At 36.2% G+C, this 22,314-nt stretch overlaps 1 protein-coding gene across 12 annotated transcripts in view; it reads right to left on the bottom strand.

Moving 5' to 3' along the window:
- ROBO2 (roundabout guidance receptor 2) overlaps positions 1 to 22,314 on the bottom strand; it is a 471,362-nt gene that overhangs the window by 77,797 nt on the left and 371,251 nt on the right. For all 12 annotated transcript variants that reach the window (XM_055702516.1, XM_055702520.1, XM_055702523.1 and 9 more), the window contains 6 exons: positions 20,680 to 20,851; positions 14,157 to 14,362; positions 9,979 to 10,060; positions 9,112 to 9,277; positions 7,273 to 7,439; positions 3,232 to 3,353 (listed from right to left, as the gene is read on the bottom strand). In XM_055702516.1, coding sequence (XP_055558491.1) covers positions 3,232 to 3,353; positions 7,273 to 7,439; positions 9,112 to 9,277; positions 9,979 to 10,060; positions 14,157 to 14,362; positions 20,680 to 20,851 — 915 coding nt within the window. The remainder of the gene's footprint in view (positions 1 to 3,231; positions 3,354 to 7,272; positions 7,440 to 9,111; positions 9,278 to 9,978; positions 10,061 to 14,156; positions 14,363 to 20,679; positions 20,852 to 22,314) is intronic.

Below are 22,314 nucleotides of genomic sequence, written 5' to 3'. Positions count from 1 at the left end.
GGCTATTAGGTTGTTAAAAAGTCGTCAAGAAACTCATCATGCAGCTTATGTTGCAAATATAAACTTCTTTCAGGCTAATCTGCGCCCTAAAGACATTTTGCAATATGCTTTTGTAGTATGTAGTTTTCTAGCCCAAAATATCATCAGCAATACTCTACTCCCACATCAATACCCACTGCAATTCTCCATCTGGGCAGAATACCTTGCACACTCTGCTGATCCCACTAGTACAGACTAACAGTAATCTCTGGAAATTCTAACAGCACTAGCATTTATCTATCATACAGGAACAAGACAAAGGGTGACAATACAGTGAAAGAATGTCTAAAGGACTTGGCTATTGAAACTTCCAGTGAAGTACTTGAAATCAATGTCAAATTAAAAGACAGAGGTAAATAAATTATGCTTCCACCTGGTATCCTCCTAGAAAGTGGCCAGGATTTCAAAGCAACAATTGTTTTGCCATATTGAAGAACTGATTTTTATTCCTGCTTGTGCCATGGGGCTCCTTTATAATGCTGGGAAACTTTTTATGTTTGACCACTAATGAAACTCTCAGTTTAATGCCCAGTGAGGCTAGAAGTGCTGAAATATAGTTCAGGTCAGCTAAAAAAGTGCTTGGAATATACCATATGATGTTGCAATACAAAATATTTTGATAAAAGTAAAAATGAATCAGGCCCAGGGTTTAAAATGAACTATTTGATAACAGTGGGTATATCTGATTCCATAAGTCTCATCAGCAATAAAATCTCTGCACTCAGCTTTTTGTTTGTAAAGTTAGGGTAATGACAGATTTTTTATTATTGTGATGTTTAATTCAGTATTATTTGTGAAGCATCCAAATGTTATGGCTGAGACCATGACAGATAAGCAAGCACAAGACAAACTAATAATTTTTTATTCAATGCAAGTTTTCAATGGTATAATAAGACCTGGCAGCACACAGTGAATACAGAAGATTAAAAGAAATCTCTAAGAAGAAGAGATCTTATATGTGACCAGATAATTACAGCTATACTTTAACACCTGTGCAAAAGAAGAGTAGGTATAGGTGACAGTGGAAACTGAACTTTTGACATTCCTCTTCTTTTTTTTTTAACACTGACTTCGTAAGCCTGACCTTCCTTTAAAACAGACAAAATATGTGTGTGATTGTACACGTATTTTAAAATCACCACACAGTAGTGGAGAACTATTTCTGAAATTTTAAACTCAAATTTGAAACTAAAACAATCTAAGAAAGAAGGCAGACTGGTGTTAATTTGCTGGGAGTTAGGATGCCAGAAACTTGGTAATCAAGGACATTCATTGGCATTCACTCTTTGAATTGCAGAAAGTCAACAGAGTCTTAGAACTCTCATGGCACTTCTGTCCTTTTGTATGATAGTTATACTATCTAACCATTTTATATTAATAGTGTGGACTTTATTCTCTGGATAGAATGGCTTTTTTCCTAGAGACTATGGTTAATTAATTGGTTTTGTTCTGGTTGCTGGAAAGTTTCTAATTAGCTGTTTCAAAAGTCTTTTTTTGTGTGTCTTTCTTCCCTCGGGCAATTCTGTAATGTCCCTACAGAGGCCTGTATACTTGTCAGGTGGCATGGGGTCACTGCTTTGAGGGATCTTCCAAATAAACTGATGTGCATAGCATCCCTAACAATTTACCTTTACCTTACCATGCTCTGTTCACTCATTATCTGCTCTGTAGGGGCACCAAGAGACTCCTTCAGATAGATAAGATATGCGCACACCCATAGATAGGTATATATAAACACAGAAACATAAACAAATATATATATTTCCTTCCGATATAATGACATGGATTACATTGCATAAAACTGATTCTCTTTATACTGGGGCTTCCTTTTGCAGTATATGCTAAAGCAAGGGCAAGCCTATGAAACTGTATTTCTGAGAGCTGTCACACCCAAGAAAGGACTTGAAGGAGCATCACACAGGTGATTTACTGGCTGCTATAATATAATTACTGGCTGCTAACATCTGAAGTTTCTAAACTAACTGACCCATCTGCTTGGGCAAAAGGGTTTGCTGCAAAAGTTTGTCAGCCTCTCCTAGAGTTACGTAGCTGAAACAGACGGCAATTTTAGAAAGACAGTCATCTATGGCAAAATGCAATGACACATTTCCTAAATAATCTTCTAAGAAAGAGAAATTTATGGGTTCCCCTATTTATTCTAATCTGCCCCCCACCCATTGAAATCTGTCAGAACAAGGATGGTGCATAAGCCCCCGTAAATATGGCTGAGTTGTGCAAACCCAACAGTAATCCTTATAATACACAATTTATCACCACACTTATCTCCTGTTGTATAATCCCCTGTACACATTAACCTCTTAGCAATATTACATGTAGAAGAACCCCCCCTGAATATTGTGACTACCCCTTTAGCAGAATTCATCCTATATAATACAACTCTTTCAGTGATATGCAATGCAGTACTGTTTCTCTCACTCTTCCACCCATGGCTTTCCTTCCTCTGGGGCAGATGCTCTAAACTCTCTCCTCCTACTGTTACAAATCCTTTCCTTCAAGCCTCAGGAAGGGCAACATAGCATTTTGTAAGCCAAACACTATATCAGAAATTCCACCCAGTAGTTTGAGCCCTGAAATAGAAATGTTGTTAAGTACTGCCAAAAAGATTCTGGTCTTCTATAATGAAAGGATATCCACTGATTGTGGGTAAGGCTTATGCTAGAAAACCAGATGCTACAGAGTGGGTCAGGCATCAGGACCACATGCTTCTGACTTCACTACAAGTGCCCTGTAGGAAAGCTATTTTTGCATTTTAGAGTCACCAGATAATAGGGTACTGTCAGAGGTCCCTACGCTTTGGAGTGGGAAGTTCTTTTTTCATACAGAAATGTCATGTTGATATTTAACTTTGATTTTTTTTTTTTTACACGCACCATAATGAGTCCATAGATAAATTATCCTTTAGATTATGGTATTAACCATATTCATTTTTACGATATTTTTCTAGTCAGGCAGCTAGCTTGCTCTGAGCTGAACACTGAAGACTTTGAACCTGCCTGACTTGAAAAAGAAAATAAACCAGACCATTTCATTACCACATTTATATGTCTGTATAATGTTTATCAGAGCACTCACATGGGGGTCAAGGCCGGAGCTTTTCAGGGTAGTAAAAAACTGCAGTGATAAATAGGCAAAAATAAAGTACTGTTAAAGTCATAATAACAGAAGCCTTACTGTCCAGGTGACTTGAACTGTCGTGGGTGTCAGCACAACAGGGTTATGTAGGCGTACAATGACATCTCCCAGTTCTTTCTGGACTTGCCTGTGATCCACACCTTGTGCTGGTGGGCTGATATCTGCCAGACCGGGCACACACATAAAAGCGTTATTTTAATGAGAAGAGTAATATAAGGCATCAATAAGAATTACTGAATAGCTTAACAACCTTGTTTAATACCCTTTATAGTACTGTTTCTAAAAGAATACAATATTAAAGTTTAAATATGAGCTCCAAAGCATATCAAGTAATGCAAACAAACCATTCACCTTTAGCTGCTTAGGAAATAATGAAATATAAAAATGTAAAAATGAGTAGTCAGACTCGATAGCAAAGTTTTCTCAGATCTGGTAAGTGATGAGACATATGCAATATTCACTAGTTCAAAAATACTCAGATAATAATAATGTTGCCCAAATGTCTGAAACCAAATTGTTAGTGTAATTGAAGAAAATGAACAGGTGGGTTGCTTTTTTTTCTTTTTTTCTTTTTCTTACAGCATCCATGACATTAAGTCATTATATGTTTCCAAACTTTCACTAAGCTTCCCCTCCCCACATACCATGCACACAAGAAATAAAACACTAAAAATAGCATTTTCTTCTGAAAAGCAGATTTTACCTTTACAAATATAGGTGTTAAAGTCTAGTGCAAATATGAAAAAAAGAGTTAATTTATGAAGCCAAACTGATTCTGATCTAATAAAAGACCAACAAACCACTCTACCATAAACATTTTCTCTTCAAGATTATGTTGAAGATTCCTTCAAATTGTGTTGGGAGATTACTCCTTGCAGTCAAACCTGAAGGAATCTGATCATTTAATATGCATCTATGGAAAACTATGACTCCATCTCCAGCAGCCCATGTGGATCTAGTAACCAGCCCTTAGGGACCACGTTTGGGTTATGCCATTGTGTGAAACTGAATGAAGCTCTATTACCTTTGCTAAACCAGAACTGCAAATACAAAACAGATGTCAGAAAAAGGAGAAGGAGATGTGCAATATGTCTTTTTCATGGTAGTTCCTGGAAATGATAATCTTCTGTTCCATTGTGCCAAAAGGAGAATGCTGGACTACAGCTGTCACCTAGCTAATATATCACTATAGCACATCCCTTCCGTCCAACTTGGAAATGCAGTTACTTTCCAGGGGCCAGTAAAGTTTGGGTCACTTCAATGGATCCTTCAAAAAGATCTAAGAACGCCAGCCATTATTGGTCAACAGTTACAGATGCCCTGACTATGTCAGTTGTCTATGTGGATTGTGTAATACCTTGTCTAGAAAATTATGCCTATTCAAAGTGACCAAGAAACAGAGACACAAAATAAAAGAAATTGTACAAAAGGAACTCAGACTGGTTTACAGGATGATAATTTATGCTGCTATCCACAAAAAGTTATGAACCTTGGTACACAATACCTACAGCTACCAATGGTGACATTTTAAGTCAAGTTATCCTATGGTATACAACCAACAGAGTGCCTGTGTTCACTCAGTAGAAAAGACATTTCTTCATAGTGTGTTTGTACGAACTGCATGTCATCGTTTTAATGGGACATATATCCAGAAGTAAGGGAATAATATAGGCTAATAAATGGCAAGAAATGAGTATCACAAAGTCCATGTGGAATGGTATTTTCTGGTATGTACACTTGGAAACATATGCATATGCGATGCTCACAGCATAGTGTCTTGTAATGTCATTTTCACATTACTGGGAGACATGGTGGAAAAGTAGCTGATCTATGTATAAGGATATTGTCAAGTACTGGAATGATAAAATCACTACTCAAGCAAAACTGGCTCAAGAAGCTATATTCTGATCACAATTAAGTGGTCTCAAAATTAAATTGCTTATATATTTTCTCTAACCTCTCTTTTAAAGCTTCCAGTGAACTTAGTGTTAGTCACTAGTAATTTACATCCCAGGGATAGGATTACATACAGTTTCTTTAAAGTGTTTTATAATATATGGTTTGTTCTGTTAATAATCCAAACAAGAAATCAACTCCTTTCTTAAAGTAATTACAGATTTCTCTGTCCTTATTTGATGTAAGGCACATAAGGTAAATCTTTTGAAAGTACCTGGTTGTCTACTTATAGTCCACTTGTGAAAATATGCATAAAATCCTACTACTTGTATTTGCTATACTTAATACCAGGAAATTAAATGTTTGGCTATTAAAGCCACCACAGACACCTGTTGCAAATTAGTATTATATACCAGTGTTTAGCCGCTTTTTCCTTCCTCCATGGCCACTGTGAATAGGCTTTCTACTGTGTGTCAGCTTCTGTAAGCCTGAATTGAATTCAGGCATAATTAGAAATCACATCAAGACATTATGTTAATTTTCAATTGATTTTATGATTTAATTCTATTAAACTGCAGGCTTGCAAAGAAGCTATAAATCCTGTACTTGTCTCAGTGTGCTTGACTGCTAAACAGCTTCTGGAAATGGAAGCTGCAACACATGCTGCAGCTAATTAAAAGACATGTTTTTACTGCAATCAAATTGCTTGTCAGTATGTCAGATACAAAGTCTGTACTTGACACTCAAATGCCAAACAAAGTTGTTTTTTTTAACTAGGTCATAAGTTATGCAGACTAACAGGCTGGTGCAATGAACAGCTTGAGTCACCCTATAATAATGGGAGAGTAAGAAAGAGAAGAAAACTTGTGATACTCTGGATAGTCAAGCCATGAAATCCCTGCCCAACTCACTCCAGTTTTTCAAAAAGCAGCTCTGTTTCTCCTTTTACAGCAATGATTATGATTTTGAGGGGATCATTATTAGGGACACATTTATTCAGGAATAGATTGGGAAGAGAGAGAGGCTGGATGTGACGGTTATGTGATAAGGAAATATCACCTTACTCTTGTTTCTCTCTTTCCATCTAGGACCAGCAAAGGACCCAAACCAATGACACATGTTAAAGGCTGACACAGTATGCACTCTCCATGCACATTTTTATAACTGCCATAGACAGAGGATCTCATTCTAAATTAACTGTGAGAGGAACTATTACTTCGAAAAATATATTATTTTTTTAAAAAAATTATTAATTCCTGCATTCCAACCTGTTTAACACAGAACTACAATCCTGAATGAAATATTCAAGCAATGGATTGTCAAAGGCAAAAAAAATCCATGCTGTGAAAAGAAATTTGTTTGTGGCAGTTATATGTGGTTTGAGCTTGATGTAATGTCAACAGAATCCAATAGTGAATTCAAGAGCAACGGAGGATCACAGTTATCAATTATATCACCACACTGCAAATGAGGGATTTCACTTCAGCCTTCCCTCTTGGTTTATGTACTGCATTAATAAAAAGAATTCAGAAATCTAGGTATATAAATAGAAGACCCATAGTTTTCTCAGAATAACTTTAAAATATTCTTAGCATGCAGATGCCTTAATTTACATTAATTTTCGGTCTAAATGTTGGACCAGATTAATCAATACACTACAGATATTTTGTGCAATTCTTTTGATTAAAACTAATGCTGAACACTGTCTGTCTGTCATAAGCACTTGTCATTATAGTATATCACTATTATAACAATGGAGTAGAAGTAAGGACACAGAAAAGATACCGATGAGAGCATGGTATTCAGAGCACTTTTCAGAAACTTTCTAAATATTTCTAAATTTAGAAATCTTTAGGATCTTTCTAAAAAGAAAATTATGCAGAAATGGGTAACTCACATTTACATACAATAGAACCCAGGCATCAAGGAGCGCACCAAGTGTAAGTGAACTGCAAACCTAAAGTTCTACAACATACAAAGGACTACAGAGCTAACGTATCTTTCCTAAGCTCCAGACTAATACAGCAAACATTGGACTATTTTTTATCTTTATAGGTTAAGCTGAATTCATGATTCCTTCAGTCAGAGTGTTAAAGCCAAATGGCCAGACTGACCTACTGGTCAACTCTCAGTTTCTTCTTTCTATTTTAGCTCAAGCATGTAAGCTTTAATAATTACTATTACCTTGTGTTCGGACAGGATCTGACATAGGGCTGGGATCACTCAGACCTTGTGAATTGATAGCTCTCACCATAAACAGGTAGATTGTATTGGGGCGCAGTCCCCTCACAGTGTAGAGAGTGGTCTTCACATGGTTAGCCACCGTTTGCCAGCTATTGCTCACAGATTGACTGCAGTGAGAAGAAGATTAAAGATTATAGACCAATGCAAGAGAAAAAGAAGTTAAAAACCCTCTTCTTGTAACCTTACGTCAAGTCTAAGTATAGGAAAAAGTAGTAAAAGCAAGGTAAAAATAAAAATATTTGTTTCAGTTAACTCATCAAGACAGGATAAAAAACCCAACACAGCTGTCAAAAGTATTTCTCCTTTCAACAGAAGTAAGCTTTTGTTATCTATATAAAATAAGTACCTGCAAAAGGAAAGTGTGGGAAGCTGTAAAATTGAATTATATATAGGCCAATCCTGAACATAAACCTCAGAAAAGAAAATCCTGTTAAAAAAATAATTTTCTATACTGCTAAGTAAATTATGTCAATAAATTGTCATTGGAAGGAAGTATTGTCCTTGAACTAAATTCCTACTCAAAGTTACCAAAAATCCCTCTGAAAACATGTAAATGACAGAAGGCATACGAATAGTTTTTCTGTCACTAAATTTTGCACTGGACATCATTATAATTACATTACAATCCACCATATGAAGAGATATTGAGTGATTGTTAAAACAGCTTTTAATGAAAATACCTGGCTTTTGTTACAGATATTGATGGTACGCCATTAAAGCTTATCTAGGGTGAACTATCGTAAAAGTTTAAAGAGAAAATTTTATTGTGCTTTGTTGTATAGCATTGATTTAAAAAATCTTTAAAAATATTAAAAGAAAAAAGAAAATGGAAAGCTATGAGTTTCGTGTTGTTTCAATTGTTTAATTCATGTAATGCCTAAAGCGTAAGTTTCAGACCAAAACCAACAATCTGCACATACAGTAATGTTCTTTGCATATTAACATAGCAGAATGAATCATTATCATTATAACTTCTTAAATTTGCATGCATATGATTTTGACAAATTCTTGCACGAATTTTAATTAAAAGATTAATTAAATTATTTGTCATTTGTTGAGCATCTTGATAAGAAAGATATTTAAGTATTTGTTCATTTTTAAGCCAAACTGATACACGGAAATGGTATGGCCCTTGCTGATTTGGAGCCCAGGAGTTCTTTTGTACCATGTATTAAATGCTGCTGTGCGAAAGGTAGCAGTTGGATTTCTCTTCAGCCTCAGGTTGCAGGTGAAATCTGAAATTATCAACACTAGCCTTTTCAGTTAAAAGTTCTAATCTATCTAAACCAGTAAAAAATAGAAATTCTAAGTGCTTTGACTTCTTAATAGGTGCTGCTTTAACAAAAACCAGGAAATGAACTGCAGAGAGGCTTCAGGATTACCCATTTATTTTCAGATTATTTGTACTATGATAGTCAAACTAATACTGGCCCAAAGGATTTAATCTGCAACATTCCCACAGGAGACTCTCACTGATCACCAATGCTAAGGGAAAAGTAACAAATAATGACTGCATTGTCCTGTTATATTCCTGTTGACCTGAAGAAATAGTTAGATGCTTCTCTAATTAATCACTTAGAAAAAAGTGATAAATTAAAAAAAAAAATAATCAATATTAAAAATAAGAAGCAATGCCTGCCACAGCAGCTGAGTCTTTTAATGAACTTCTAATGATACATGTAGAGTCCAAAAGAACACTGCAACACCAGGAGAACAGCTGGTACCAAGGTTTAAGCAAAATTAGAAAAGAAGGAGATTGAACTGGAATAATTCACATACCTAAAAGCCTCAATGATATATGCACTAGCTGGTAGGCTTCCAGGGGTCCCTGGTTGCCAGGACAGGGTGACACTGTTCTTGGTAACATCAGTGACCTGAGGTTTGGATGGTGGCCCAGGAAGGTCATTTATATCGTAATTTTTACTGACTGTTGCTCCACCAGATTCTGCGAGAGGCAAATACAAAACAATTACTTTTTGTAATTTTTTGATTGTATAAATTTGAGCAAAGTAGATTAAAAGGATAAAAGTGCCAAAAATCTGCAAAATCAGCATAACCAAAGTTCTTAATCTGTAAAGAATAAATTGGATTACCACATATTTTGGGATGAAGAGCTGTCATTCTTTAGGTACATACTGAAAGAAAAAAACTGAAAAACTCAAAAGATTATATAGAAATACATTTTAAAAAATAAAAAAGAAAAGAAAGAGCATCAGAAAACCCCAGCTTTGCTGGAATGTACATAAAATACTAAAAATTCAGTTACTAGAAGGTTGAGAAAATTCCTATATCCAGATCAACTGCAGTACTCAGAGAGCACGCTGGGCTTTGATAGGTGTCTGTGTAGGCATCACAGTTTTCTTGCCTAAACCAGTTACTGGATGAATCTGCAGTTTATTACTATTCCTGTTTAGCAGAGTTACGGCATACCGCTGTCACTGGAGACAAATACAGACTGTTGCAACATCAATGGGCATTTGAAGATAGTAGCAATGAAATACAAGGTGTGTGAAGGACCCTCCCACCTAAAATTTCTCCATCTCAATCCCAGAATTCCTAGAACAGATTATTTGACTCAGACTCCTCTAATATAGTCTACGTTTTCATTTTGTGCCAACTGAAACAGAGTCCCTGGACATTTCTTACCTGTCACCTCTAGCACAGCACTCCAAGATGTCTCCCCACTGGAACTTGTAGCAACGCACGTGTAAGTCCCAGTATCAGACAGCTAGACATAAAAAAAAAAAAAAAAACAAAAACCAAAAAACACAAAAAAACAAAACAAAAAAAAACAAACCCAAAGACCAGTTAAGAGCCATTTTAACAACCTTTTAGAATCAACTGACTGAGTTTACCCTAATTTTATTTTTCTGAATGTTTCTTGGTAAAAAGGACTTAGCCTACATTTTATGCCAGACTAGAGGGCACCAGATGTTTTCAATCAATCATTTAATGGTGGCTTACTTTTAGAGAAGTATAATAAGATTACCTGCTTCTAATACTATTCTAATTCTAATTTTCATATTGTTATTGGTACCAGTACAGCATATAAGTGCTACAGAATGGATGTTTTAGACAGTGCCAATCTTTGTATTGGTTACAACAAATGCAGGTGAAATCATTAACTTCTCAGAGGATAAAAGCTCACGATTCATTATCTCATGATGATCTAGAGATACAGTTCCTAGTGCCACGAAGGCTGTTACATCTTAGACCCTTATGGCAGATGAATTAATTTCATTACAGGCCACTACACATAAAAATATTGTTGCTGAGACTTTAACGGTGGTTCTCTCCACACATAAATTCCTCCAAGCAATTTGCAAAGGACAAAATTAAATTGGATCCTACACCATGCTTACCTTTCTTCTGTTTCACATGGGATTTTATTTCAGGCTTGCAAGGCACTTTGGTAGCAAAAAAAATTACGCATTGGTATAAAACTACTGTGATTCACTTGTCAGTTCATATATTTCAAATTTATTTGGGGAAACCATTTTGAATTATATTGTCAATATTAATCTCACTGCTGTATAAACTGTTCTACTGGAAAATTTGCCAAGGGTTTTGGTATTCCTTCCTTAAATTTAAAGTACAGATTTCTGAGACAGGAACTAGTGAGGACTACAGAGGGTAACTTTACAAAGCACAAAGTATATTGAGGAGCCCTTCTACCACTATGTATAAAGCAAGGTAATCTGGAAATGGAAGGAGAAGAGGGAGAGTGCTGACTCGAGTGATAGAGGAGAAGAATTATATTCACCATCAGATGACTTGATGGAAATAGAACTGCATCCAAGAAGCTTTATTGGACTTTAAGGAATTGTAATGGGTTTTCTGCTAAATGCAGATCGGCACTATAGCATATGTGCTTGTACCTCACTCTTCAAGAAGAACATGAAGGCAAATAAGTGAGATGCTCTTTAGATTACTTGTTGATATATTATTTAATTGATTTTCAACTTTGTCATGTTTGAATTTTGTTGGTATTTTCTTCCGATACACTGGGACTGCAGTGTACCATTCTTAGGGGCTGGAAGCAACTGATTAAAACCCCTTCAATTGTCTGAATGACCATAATTTGCATTTCAGGGGATGGTTTTTTCCATGAAACACAAGCAATAATTAAACCTCTCTGACAGTGGCTCAGAGACTCAAAATATCAAGGTACTGCTAATGAAATGAGAAAGACTCCTGAAAGGAGACAGATTTTCCAGAGGACAGAGCTTTATAGCATTCTGAAATAGTGTTTTATTTTTTCTTCTTCTGAGCTTTTATAAAATATACAATTCTTCATTATGTGATAATGGAGAATATTTCTCAAGGCTATGGTTCTCAACTTCATTTGCGTACTACTGTGACAGATGGTGTATGGCTTACTCAATGAAGTATGTGGTATACACAACAGAGTAACTTGCAGAAGGCAAACTCAACATACAAAGCAAGCTGGAGATATGCTGCCTCTTGCAAGTTATGGTGAATTATCTAACTTCCAGACTGTGGAGGGATTAGATACAGACATAGCGTATTGATAATTCAATTATTTATACATTTTTTGTGGTATGAAAAAAGCAATAGGGGAGGTGAATGGAAAATCTTTGCTATTCAGTAAAGGAAACAGTTTTCTTCCTTAGTTAATGCAGGTGTCTAAATCTGGTGGGGTACAATTCTATGGAGCAGAAGGCAGTTTTCTGTCAGTGTTGACCTGTCTGAAAGGGTACTAAGTGATGTATGTGAGTTTTCAGTTGCCTTCCTCAGAGCAACTGGGAAGATTGGCTCCTCAGAAAAATCTCTAGGTTCATGTTTATAACTGTGGCCTGCCGTTCACTGTGACTGCTGCAGACTCCTGAATAATGTGATTTACACACACAAAGAGAATTACAGAGCAGAAGAGGGTGGTCTCAAAGGTTTAAAGAGTAATGGCTTCTCTTTCGCTGCATCTTGAGATCTTTAACGATTGTAACAGTGATTATTATTTGTGAAGGGAAGAAAAGGATGAGGACATGTGGGTGGTAAATATTATTTTGCTTTGAACTTTGGTTTGTAAGTGTACTTGGACATATTTCACGGCCATTTTTTACTTAGGCAGTTGCTAGTCTTTGCTCAGGTAGACTTGAGAGAAAAGTTAAACATTCCAGATTTAAATCCTTATTTGATTGATAAAAATTGCAAGGTACAGGAGAAATCTGGGTTTTATGGTTGTGGTTTTTATTCTTAAGTTTGAGTCAAACAGTGCACATTACTGTAATCAAGGGGTTTATAAAAAATGTCTTTCTAAGCCTTTAAGGAAAATTGGTTACTAGTGAATAAGCCACTTAAGGATCAATAAAAGCTTCATGTCTTTCAAAACCACACTCACTACTAATACTGTTTTCTTCTCCCCTTGCAAGCAATTTTTTTTCTTCCGTTTACAGACCTTGTGCCTCTAACAGCGAGATTAATGCGCTGACACGATTCAGAACCAATTTCATTGTTTGCATAGCTGCATGCAGACAGGTATCCCAGGAGCTTCTGCCTCATGGACACTCCACAGAAGCCCATCATCAATGCCTGAAAGTTTGTTTGAAATCACTAAGCTTCCACCTTTAATTGCTGCTTTCTAAAACTACTGGGGAATCTTGACTATTCAAGCGCACTCTTTAATCCAGCTCTACAGGAAAAATGCATTAACCTTCATGGCCTAAACCTGCCTTCAGCCCAGGGAGGAAGGATAAATTGTTTACTCAAGGAAAGCTAGCATAAATTTTTTAATAAATTCCATTTTGTTCTAAGGAAGTTAACTATTCATCTACGATCACTGATGAGATGGTATCAGGAAACAAAGCTGCTCTTTATGTATTGTCCTCGGTAGCTATGTTTATTGACTTCTTTTGGAAGGCAAAGCTCAGTGCAGAAAATTCTGCTAATGAAATTAGAAGGTTTCTGAAGTAGTCTTTAAGATCTTGACAAATAATTACATTTGCCTTACTATTTTTCCTTATACATGCTTGTCCACTCCACATACACACAAAAAATTATGCATTTTTATCTTTGACAGGGAAAAATTAAAAGGCCAAACAAAGATTGGTGATGCAATGTTTATCAACAAAATCTGACATTATGCTGTTTGGAATATTATAAGAGTTCATTGTACTTTTCAGATCTCACATGTCAAAATGTAAATATTATGAGAGGCATTTCGTTTTGAATAGCAATCCCTCTGCATATAACTGCATGTATGTTACAGTATTAGTTGTCTTCTGCCTGCAGCCTGATGGAACATCTATGGCAAGCGTAACAGTGGAATAAATCAGACAGCTTAAGAAGGCCAAGACTCATTGATGAAGAAAGCACACAGCCAAACCCTGTTGAACTCCAGAATCAATTGCTAGCACAATAGCTCCTTGGAAAATTACGACCAGGTGTTGAAAATGAACTGCTCTGAATTCTAACAGAGACAACAGGCCAATGGCTTCATGGTAAGACTGACTGAAGAGATAAGGAAGGCCTGTCCTTTGACAGGTCTATCCATCCCCAACTTATGTTTTATTGCAACATACGTAAGAGTTTAAATATCAATTCTCTTTTTAGGAAAGTCAAATAAAAATATCTGATGCTAATTTGGCTCTTCTCTACCCATTCCCCCCCCCTTCCCCCTTCTCTGCACAATCTCTTCTCAAAGAATGAAATAGGAGGTGACCTGGTGAGAATTTCACAGTAAAAGAGACAAGTTAATTTTGAAGACAACAGACATCAAGACAGCAAAGCTGCCTGAGGTGCACACCAACAGCTCCAAGATTAGCCGTGTACCACTTGTAGCACTTGTATTGTTAACTGCTACTCACCCGCAGAGTTTTAATCTGAAGTGTCCCCTGATCCTGTATGGATGTTCGAGGGTCTCTGCCCAGGAAGGTGAATCCTTCTTTTAACCAGCTGATGACAGGAAGGGGGTCACCGGTTGCCTTGCACTTCAGCAAAGCTGTCCCATCCACTGCCAGAGTCTGATTGACGGGTCCCTGGAGGATGATGGGTGGAGGCCTATCTGTCAAGACTAAACAGCAACACAGACATTGGCATCCACACTTCTCACCATCCTCTGCTGCAGCTAACCCTTTCTTTGTCATAGTACCAATTTTAAAAGTCTGGTTTAAGTTAGCCTTTAAAAGGCTAAAAACGTTATTTTTGGAAGACCCATAGATACAGGTTAACGATTAATTGGTATATTTGAAAAGCATTTTTGTAGGAATTTCATTTCACCACTGTGATATAACACTTAGATATAGAAACTTCTTTTAGCAAAGATCATCAGACACATATGATTAAGATAGGATGAAATTAAGACCTTGATCCAGAATAGAATTGAGGTACATCTCTTATTTTTTCTTATTTAGGAAAGCACGTTTAATGTCACGTTTAATCAAGATGTGCTTAATTACTTACCTGATTTGGGGCCTAAAAGAGAAAATCTTTTAAAGTTCAAAGTGAAGCACTGTAGCTATTCTAGCGCGGGTACCAACCACAGTCCCCATTCATGCTCAACTTAAAAGTTTTCATCAGTAAAAGCATCTAACAATGTTTTTTTTTCAGAATCTGAGTGATCTAAATAACTGTACCACTTCTTCCAGTGGAGAAAAGTTCAAATGCAATCAAGCTATTTAACAGCATACTTATCAAATAATTTCACCATCTTTTAAAGCCATGATCTGTCTTAATTATTCTCCCCTAATAACTTACATTTCCATGCTTGAAATACTTCTTAAAGGACCCAGTAACCAGTGAGCAAGTACATGGCTGCATATAAACCTCATTCCATGACCAACGGGATATCTTAAAGATTTGGTAAAATGCTCATGTTTGCTTTTCTTGAAATACCAACTTTTTATAAATAATTCTGCTGTTGAACCTATTCTGTGAGCCATCTGTTAAGCAGCAAAATATAACTCTTTGTTTCTAAAGAATGCATTTATACAAGTGAATGTGAAATACTTGCATATAAACACAGCTATGACTCCTGCATAAAATCAGTATAACAGAACTGAGAGTTCTTTTTTATATGCTTACCTGCCACGCTGCCGCTGTTTTAAATCTTTGAACAATGGAAGAATTACATGACTGGTATTAAATAGTGTAACAGGCAGGATCAGCTCCTAAACCAGTGTAAATTAGCCTGCCTCCACTGATGTCAATTGAATTTGAATCATTTATTCTAGCTGAGAATCTGTTTCATTATAGTCCATACACAACACCTGACTAACAATGCAGGGAAAATAAATTATTGCAAAGCAATATGGTCTCTGTTATATTTGAGCTGTTTAAGATGCAAACTTCTGGACCCTTCAACAGATCCAACATGCTTTCATTATGCTATCTAATAAATAAAAATACTAGGGAGGTGTAAATAATAAAATAATTGTTTCTGAAATTTTAATGTTGCAAATATACGACCTTCTCTTGTTAACAAGATACACAAAGGATAGACTCGTTAGTATTAGTAGCACCTTGGAGTGTGAGTTCATCACATTTATTGAAATTGAAACTGAAAATAGAAAGCAAATACAGATTATTTATTAACATCAGAATGTGAAAGCTGTTTTGGAAATTCTGAAATATCACCCACTGAACTCAGAGATTGGACAGAAACCACTATATTACATGAAAAGAGAAAATCGAATGCATTTTCACCTTGCTATGAAATTTTTTATCTTATTAAGGTTCTTTGTGACTACACAGTTCAGCCATTTGGTGAAATAAAAATTGATCTCAGCTCATACGTACTATCTGCATACCTGCAGCACAAGTATAGTCAAATGAAAACTTAGCTGTGCAAGTTTTCCTTTGGAGTCAATGTAAAACAGCAAATCTCAGTTTTCTAGGTAGCTAAAAATTAAGGAGAAATCATTACTTAAGTTGCTGACCCACTGCAGTTATTTGCTGCATCTAATTGCCTTTCATATGTGTAGCAATGTAGGTATTTTCAAAACCTACTGCATTACAGATATTGTTCTTTGGCATGTAATTAGTTTTTTTACAGCCCAAATGAGAGGCTCATAATCCTTTAAATAGCTCTGATCAATAGTGTAATTGAAAGTCTCCTGGCCAGAAGGAATCTTCATTTTCAAGGGTGTTATGGGTGAAAGACCACTACAGGTTTCCATGACACTGAGGCTAAAGGTTAAATGAACACTTAGGGTTTCCACTGATCTGTGAACGACTGTATTGTCTTCACAACTATGACTTGTAAATCTTCTCTAAAACGTGTATACCTACTACAGGGTTTCCTCATTACTAAGGATCCAAAATTCGGCTAGAAGTTTAAAAAGAGATATCATAAGCATTCTTGGAGGACAGAGAGATAATGAAAAATATCCATAAAAAGGTTGGGGGTTTTGTTATTTTATCTTACAACTTTTTATTTTTTAATCTAAATTTTACATTCTTTTCTCCTAGAAGGAAACATTCCACAGAAATATTTTGTGTGGCTAAAATATATTTGCATAGTAAAAGATAAATTGATTTAAAAATTAATTTAACTTAAAAAAAATGGGTTTTAAACTATTTACCAGGGACCATACATTCACATATTCTGGTAACTGAAAAATTATCAGATCCCTTTTGTGATAAAATGCAGCTTAAATTTTGAGCTGAGTACCAGAAAAGAACAAATTACTTTTGTTAATGAGCAGTTTATTCACTACAAATGCAATTTAGATCAACTGAAACGGTGTTTAAATTTTGGGTGGAATTTGGTCAACTTACAACAGGAAATTAAAATAAGAGAAAGATAACATGAAGCCTTTACTTTGGCACTTCCAAAATCAACGTTCCAGAAGATTTCTGATGAATTAATGGGGAAAATCTGACAGAAGTCACGAAAATCTTGTGATGAACACTAGTACGAGAGGGCAGGGTACTCTTCTGAGAGCTGGAAAAGCAGAGACCAATCCTTCCCCTGCCGCCTTTGTGAAAGCTTCACAGGAGGCTGTGACGTTGTTCTGAACATCCCCTGTTTGAAACTGCCACACTGGCTATAAAACTTGTAATACATATTTGGTAAGGGATAAGAATCATGGTGGCCAGATTTGCAGGTGAGTAAACTGTGATACTAACTTCTTTCAGGAGGATTTGAGAGAGACATACCCCAGAATATTCAATAAACCTATAGCAACAAAGCTACAGAGGAGTTTGGGAAAAATACCTCAAGTGCCTATTCCAAATCAGTGGAGAGGGAGATGCTGAGGTATGCTGCCAATTTGTTATCTCTCTTGTCTTTTTTTTTTTTTTTTTAATATAATCTCTTCTAAATTATTCTTATAGGTCCAGCCTTTTGTTTTCATTCAAAAGCTCAGAAACACGGTATTTTAAATTAATTTAATATCCTAAACCAGTTCATTCTTATGTTGCCAGAAAAATCCATGGCAGGAGTTTAAGCTTGTTCCTCCATCCCAATACTCACCCTAAACAGCAACCGGTGGATAAACTGGGCAAAGTAAACTGATCCTACCATTGAACATGCAGTGGTCAAAATTTTTGTTCATAAATATTAATAATGACTAGATAAGGAGAAATTGAGATCTTCTCCATAACATTCTGTGCATGATGGATATATTTATGGAACAAATTACTAATTGTAAACTATTATTTTTATCTTGAGCACAGACACAGTTAGATGGAAGCACTTGGTTTATTTGCATTATCTGTCATTTTAAGACTGTGAGCTGCATATTCACTTTTGAGTTTGAAAGGATCACTAGGATTGTCTCAATTTAAAAAATTATTTTGCTTTTCCAGATGTGCATTAGAGTGGATTATATGATAGCCTTTCAAGAAAATACAAGATTTGAATTTCAAATATACTGAAGGCTCTCAGCACAGTCCATAATCAGCAAAATTATCACTCAACTCAGCACATTTCATCACAGCTAGTAATCTCTTCTCATGTGAACACTTGAGTTAAAAATATTTCCAGTAAAGACTTGTAAGTGCAAAAATGTAACAACTGAAACACTGCTATATATGGTATAATTAAGCACTTGTTTTTCTGTACATGACATATGTTTTCATTCTGTATTGGAACTTCAATTGGATCTAAATTACTCTGGATCAAACAAAAATGTGTTCAAAATGAAAAAGATGGCTCGCCACTATTATTAAATCATTAACCAAACAGAAAAATTCTGGGCTAGGAAGTAAAACTGAAATCACCAGCCAAAAACTAGAACACTAATGCTTAAGTCTATAGCTAGCATGCACAGTGTTTATCTTTTATTATATTTTTAAAACCATTAGATTACATTCCCCTACTGATAAAAAACATTAGCTTCCGTAACTTCTGCTCAGCATCAACCAAAACAGCTTATTCAGACATTTATGGTTAACTTCCTAACTGAAAGCAATTAAAAAAATATCTGTGATCTAATGAGACATTTATTTTTATAATCTCAGTTCCACGATGTTGTTTTGGCACTTTTCTTCTGACCTCACCTGCCCTTTGACTTAAGGATGTAATGTTATTTCTATAAAGCAACCTTGTATTATTTCATAATGATCATGCTGACAGTGGGTTCTGGAAAGCATTTGAAGAACACAGGCCTGGCATCCCTTGAGCAGCCGAGCCATCAGATAACGCTACCTCTAGCAACATGGAATGCGCACCACCTTTAATCAGAATTAATTGTAGACGAGTTTGGGTTTTAGCAGGGACACTTGACTTGTTAAATAAACTAACAAAAATTCCAAAGAGGTCGACTAGGATTTTTTATTTTTTTTACCCACACAAGAAAGAGTTAAAGATGGACCACAGGCCTTGTCTGTCAAAAGGAAGAAATTCTCATCACTGCTATCCTTGAAACTGATTTGATCCACTCAGCCCCTGTTGCAGTAAATCTGTACAGCATCAGCAGGTGCAACCATTAACAGCTCAATGTCCTCTTAGCCAATGTTTGTGTGGGCTATTTATTCCAGTCACAGTCATGGCACTGAATCAGGCAGCACTATGGACAGATATTAAAAAATACTGCCTTTCCATTAATTTTAAATGACCTTTTAATCTACATTTAAATTTGAACTGAATGAAAATGCATCATTTTGTCATAGACCATGAGAGAAAGGACTTAAAAATATTGCAGAGCGAAGGTTAGCCTTTAGTCTCCAGAAACTACTTTACAGAAAAGCAATGTGCTTGTAAAGATGCAAGGATAAGGTAGAAATTATCTCCCCTTGTCATAAAAATATAGACAGCTTTTGGAAAACAAAGAAAAGGCATCAAATTAATGCTCAAACCTCTATAACATGAGCCTGAACCTCTCTACCTGTCACTTGTGATGAATATGCTCTTGTGAAAAACTGGATTATTCAGAATTAGACATCTTTTCAAACTTTCATGGTGCAGGCAGGTCTCTAAGGGAACAGTAAAAGTAGACCTTTGCATATAACAACAGTTTTAATGGCAAAAATTCATCAAAGTCTGTCAGGAGATATTTAGTGTGTCAGTTAAGATAAGGAATAATGATGCTCGGGAATGCCACAATCTCCTAGTATAAGAGGAATTCTGTTGTTTTCTTCACTGACATTAAAGGATGTAAACTGCCTTCTATCCACAATGGGATGAAGAAGGATATCAACAGGATTCCTGACATATGAAAAAGATTCATGTTTGTAGGTAGAGTAAGGTAAACTTCAAGACAGGGTAAATTTCAACCCCAAAATCTTGAAATGGAAAACATAAAGATAGATCATGTAGTGCTCTTCCTTTCCTGAAAACTCTTCTCTACCTACATATTTCCATGGCTCTTTTAACACCAAACCATACTGAGAAATTCTTGGAACATAGCTGCGAGAGGTAGGTGCCTTATTCACAAGAGTGAGTAAAAGGCTACATGTTGTAGCTGTTCTAAACTAACAGTACTCCAGTAAGTTCAAGGCAACTGGTTTGATTCAATTAAGCTAAGGACACATCTCCTAATTAGCTGCCTATGGCAATACTGAGGACTGGTGGGAACTAAGACGCATTTTTCTGCACCCCAGTTCACTGCTTTAATCACAAACCTACACTTTCTTCACAATGTTTTTTTTTGCAGTCCTGTCTTAGCTCTAGTGAACCAAGCAGCATCCTTTCCCACCAAGCCTATTCTAAGCTGGCTTGTCCCTTGCTTGCATTGTTAAGGATCTCCAGAGAGCAAGCAAAAGGCAAACTAGACTTCGATGCCTTTTTGGTACTATAAAGAATTGCACAGAGACCCTTATTCATTGTGTTTTCTGTAGAAACTTGTCCACTTACTTGTATGAATTATGTGACCTCCTATGCCTTTATTTACACTGCTTTTAAAATACTTTTGACAGGAAAAGACAATAGGAATTTCTATAGCTCACCATCAGTAACCTCCAGCTGAGCCTTTGCTAAAATGCTTCCAGCAACCGTCAGTGCTTGACAAATGTAGTAGCCTGCATCGGACCGCTGAATGTTGGTAATAGTGAGGTCTCCGGTTGGTGACACTGAATATCTGCTGTTGGGTTGGAGAGGCTGGTTTGGGAAGAGTAGATTCTGCAAAGACAATTAATCTCACATCAATTCAAACCACAAAAGCACCGCTTTTCCCTCAGCTAGAGACACAACGATTTTTCCTAAAAAGCACTACAAACTAGAAGAAAAAGTAAGTATGGTTATGACTTTACGAACGCATCGAGCTAGCTTTCCGTGCCTTGGGCAACTTGCAGTTTAAATTAGAAACAGCCCTTCGACAGCACACAGTGGTGTGTTCTGGCTGGGGGTAGAGGCGATGAAAATTTTTCCAACAATCACACTTGAGTAATTTATATTTGTGACACATTCATCTTCATTCTGAATGCAATTGTAATAATGTACTTAGTTGCCTATTAAATCAGGAGGACACATTACTACAGTAAACATTAGGAAACTAGCAGAAAGAATTGAAACCTGGAGACTTGAGGGAGCACAGCACTATTGTTTGGCTGGGAATATGTTCTGGGCAAAAGCAAAAGTAAGAGTGCAGCACTGAAGGAAAGCTGGGAGGAAGATACAAACAGGTCATAAAGTAGGAGAAGCTGGCATAGCATGAGAGCTTAAAGGAGAGGGAAAAGGAAATGAAAACAGATATACGAAATGAGGAAAGCAGCACGGAGCCTTGAGGGTGAAAAGAAAGGGTATAAATCTGATGTGGAAATCATCAGAGAGAAAAAATAATTTCATGTAGGATAAGACATCAGTTAGCACAAAACAAGGAGATTAGCTTTTGCCTTCAGGCTGGATTGGAGAAAATAGAGATGTCAATAAGAATAACTGGAATGGATGTAGTAGTCATTGCATATGATGGAGAACTGAATCAATCAATAACACAGAAAAGGACCAAAAAGGTTTTAGTGGTGAGGGCTGTGTTTTCAAGGAAAAACTTATACCATCTTACACAGCTCTTGATCTGAATAAAAAAGGAGCAGGAAAAGGGAGGCAATGTGAACAGAAAGGTCAGGAGCATTGCCCAATGAGACAGAAAGGGGAACAGATTAAACAATAATTAAACAACAGTAATTCCAGGGAAATAGGATCTGGCTTTTATGTCAACTCAACTGTCCTCTACAAAAAAACCAGTTGTTTGCATCAGGAATATCCCAAAACACTGTTACCACGCTGTGAAAAGCTTTCAGTCATTACTGCAGCTCTGTATAACTCTGGTGTTCTTTCTAATGAGAACTCCCTACTAACTTTTAGGCTTGTCTATATGGGCTGAAAATAAAATCTAAAAGTAGAGTAAGGTATTAAATGATTTTTTTGTAGATCTGTTTCTTTAGCAGTAGTCCTGAATGGTTTACAAAAAAATTATTTGGAACTGACAAGCAACAAACTTGGATTTTAAAAAATTCTGCTTTGAAGTGAAGCTCTCACCTTTCTCTGGTTTTGGCAACGCAAGGAGAGATATGCTTTAAATGAGATCTGACACTCCAAATATCCTTATAACTGTATTAACCTACTAGGCTACTTGTCACCCTAGG

This window comes from Falco cherrug, chromosome 2 (assembly GCF_023634085.1).
Source record: "Falco cherrug isolate bFalChe1 chromosome 2, bFalChe1.pri, whole genome shotgun sequence".
In the NCBI taxonomy this organism is placed as follows: domain Eukaryota; kingdom Metazoa; phylum Chordata; class Aves; order Falconiformes; family Falconidae; genus Falco; species Falco cherrug.
Note: the sequence above shows the minus strand (reverse complement) of the source record. Positions and strands in the feature narration are given on the sequence as shown.